General features: G+C 41.6%; 1 protein-coding gene across 1 annotated transcript; it reads right to left on the bottom strand.

The window, feature by feature from the left end:
• Positions 1-120: 120 nt before the first annotated feature.
• Positions 121-1236, bottom strand: LOC112463708 (D-3-phosphoglycerate dehydrogenase-like; the record flags this gene model as incomplete). The annotated part of the gene is made up of 2 exons (XM_025030255.1): positions 121-523; positions 1136-1236. Coding segments are annotated over 2 exons (489 nt in total), but the record flags the coding sequence as incomplete, so codon positions are not given.
• Positions 1237-1239: the final 3 nt, after the last annotated feature.

Below are 1239 nucleotides of genomic sequence, written 5' to 3'. Positions count from 1 at the left end.
AAATAAAGTTTCTGAGTTTTTTAAGAAATTAAAGAACTTCTTTTCAGATGAAAAAAGTGTGTCGAAGCCATTGCTTCTACTCTGCTTAAAAATTCGAAACTCCGTGTTTTTCTTTCTCGCTTTGACCTTTCAGCATCAAATTAATATATTCAAACTGATTCGATTCGTACTTCTGGTTTGAGGTATGAGCGGCGTATGAACGGTGATGTAGTCGGCGATAGGCCATATCTGCTCCAGACTGAGTTTTTTGATGCCGAGCTCGGCGGCGGTCTCGTCCTTCAAGATCGGATCGAAGGCGACGATATTCATGCCGAAGCTCTGCATTCTGTAGGCTACCTCGCGGCCTATGCGACCCATTCCGAGGATCGCGAGGGTCTTGCCGGACAGCTCGTATCCGGAGTACAGTTTCCGGTCCCATCGGCCCTCTTTCAGCGATTGTGCGGCTTGCGCGACGTTGCGCGCGAGGGAGGAGATCAGGGCGCATGTTAGCTCGCAAGCGCTGATACTATTGCCTCCCGGGGTACTGCAATTATAAAAAAAAAATGATAAAATTACGTGCCAGACATTGTAATTTGTAGGTTCGGCCACGAAATAATTGCGATATTTTTTATTTTAGTCGCTTTTTTGTGTTACTTGAGTTTGATCTCGATTATAGAGACCCCAGTAACAGAGTGACGTCAAATGACGTCTTAATGACGTCTAATTGACGTCTGTTAGACGTCAATTAGACGTCACCTTGCTACCTGGGATAATTCAAGATTCAATTAATTAAATAAATCGTGCAGAGATGCTAATTAAATAACTAGTCTGGCGAAAGAAAATTTCTTTTACTATTTGACGGGATTCCAGCAAACCTTGTAAAATAAATTATTGGAGAACCATTATATAAGAGTCTTTCAGGCGAAAAAGAGCTGAGATTGAGAGGCGCTTTTTAACTACAGCTTTTAACTACGCTTTTCTCAAATCGATTTTTACCATTTTTTCGAATAAAATGTCAAATGGAAGTTTCTCGTTTAGAATTGATACACTTGAGAAGACCTGTTATGTCAAATTCTCGTGGTAAGAAATACACTCTATTTCTCAACTTCTTTATCTGTATTACGGAGAAGATAGAAATTTGGGATTGTATACGTACTTTAATACGATTACTCCTTTACGTGTGGCAGCTTGAAGATCTATGTTGTCGACGCCGGTACCAGCCCGTCCGACCACACGGAGATTTGGGCAAGCGGCGAAAAC

Source organism: Temnothorax curvispinosus, unplaced genomic scaffold, assembly GCF_003070985.1.
Source record: "Temnothorax curvispinosus isolate PA1 unplaced genomic scaffold, ASM307098v1 QBEX01000204.1, whole genome shotgun sequence".
NCBI lineage: Eukaryota > Metazoa > Arthropoda > Insecta > Hymenoptera > Formicidae > Temnothorax > Temnothorax curvispinosus.
This window is presented reverse-complemented; position numbering and strand designations above follow the sequence as displayed.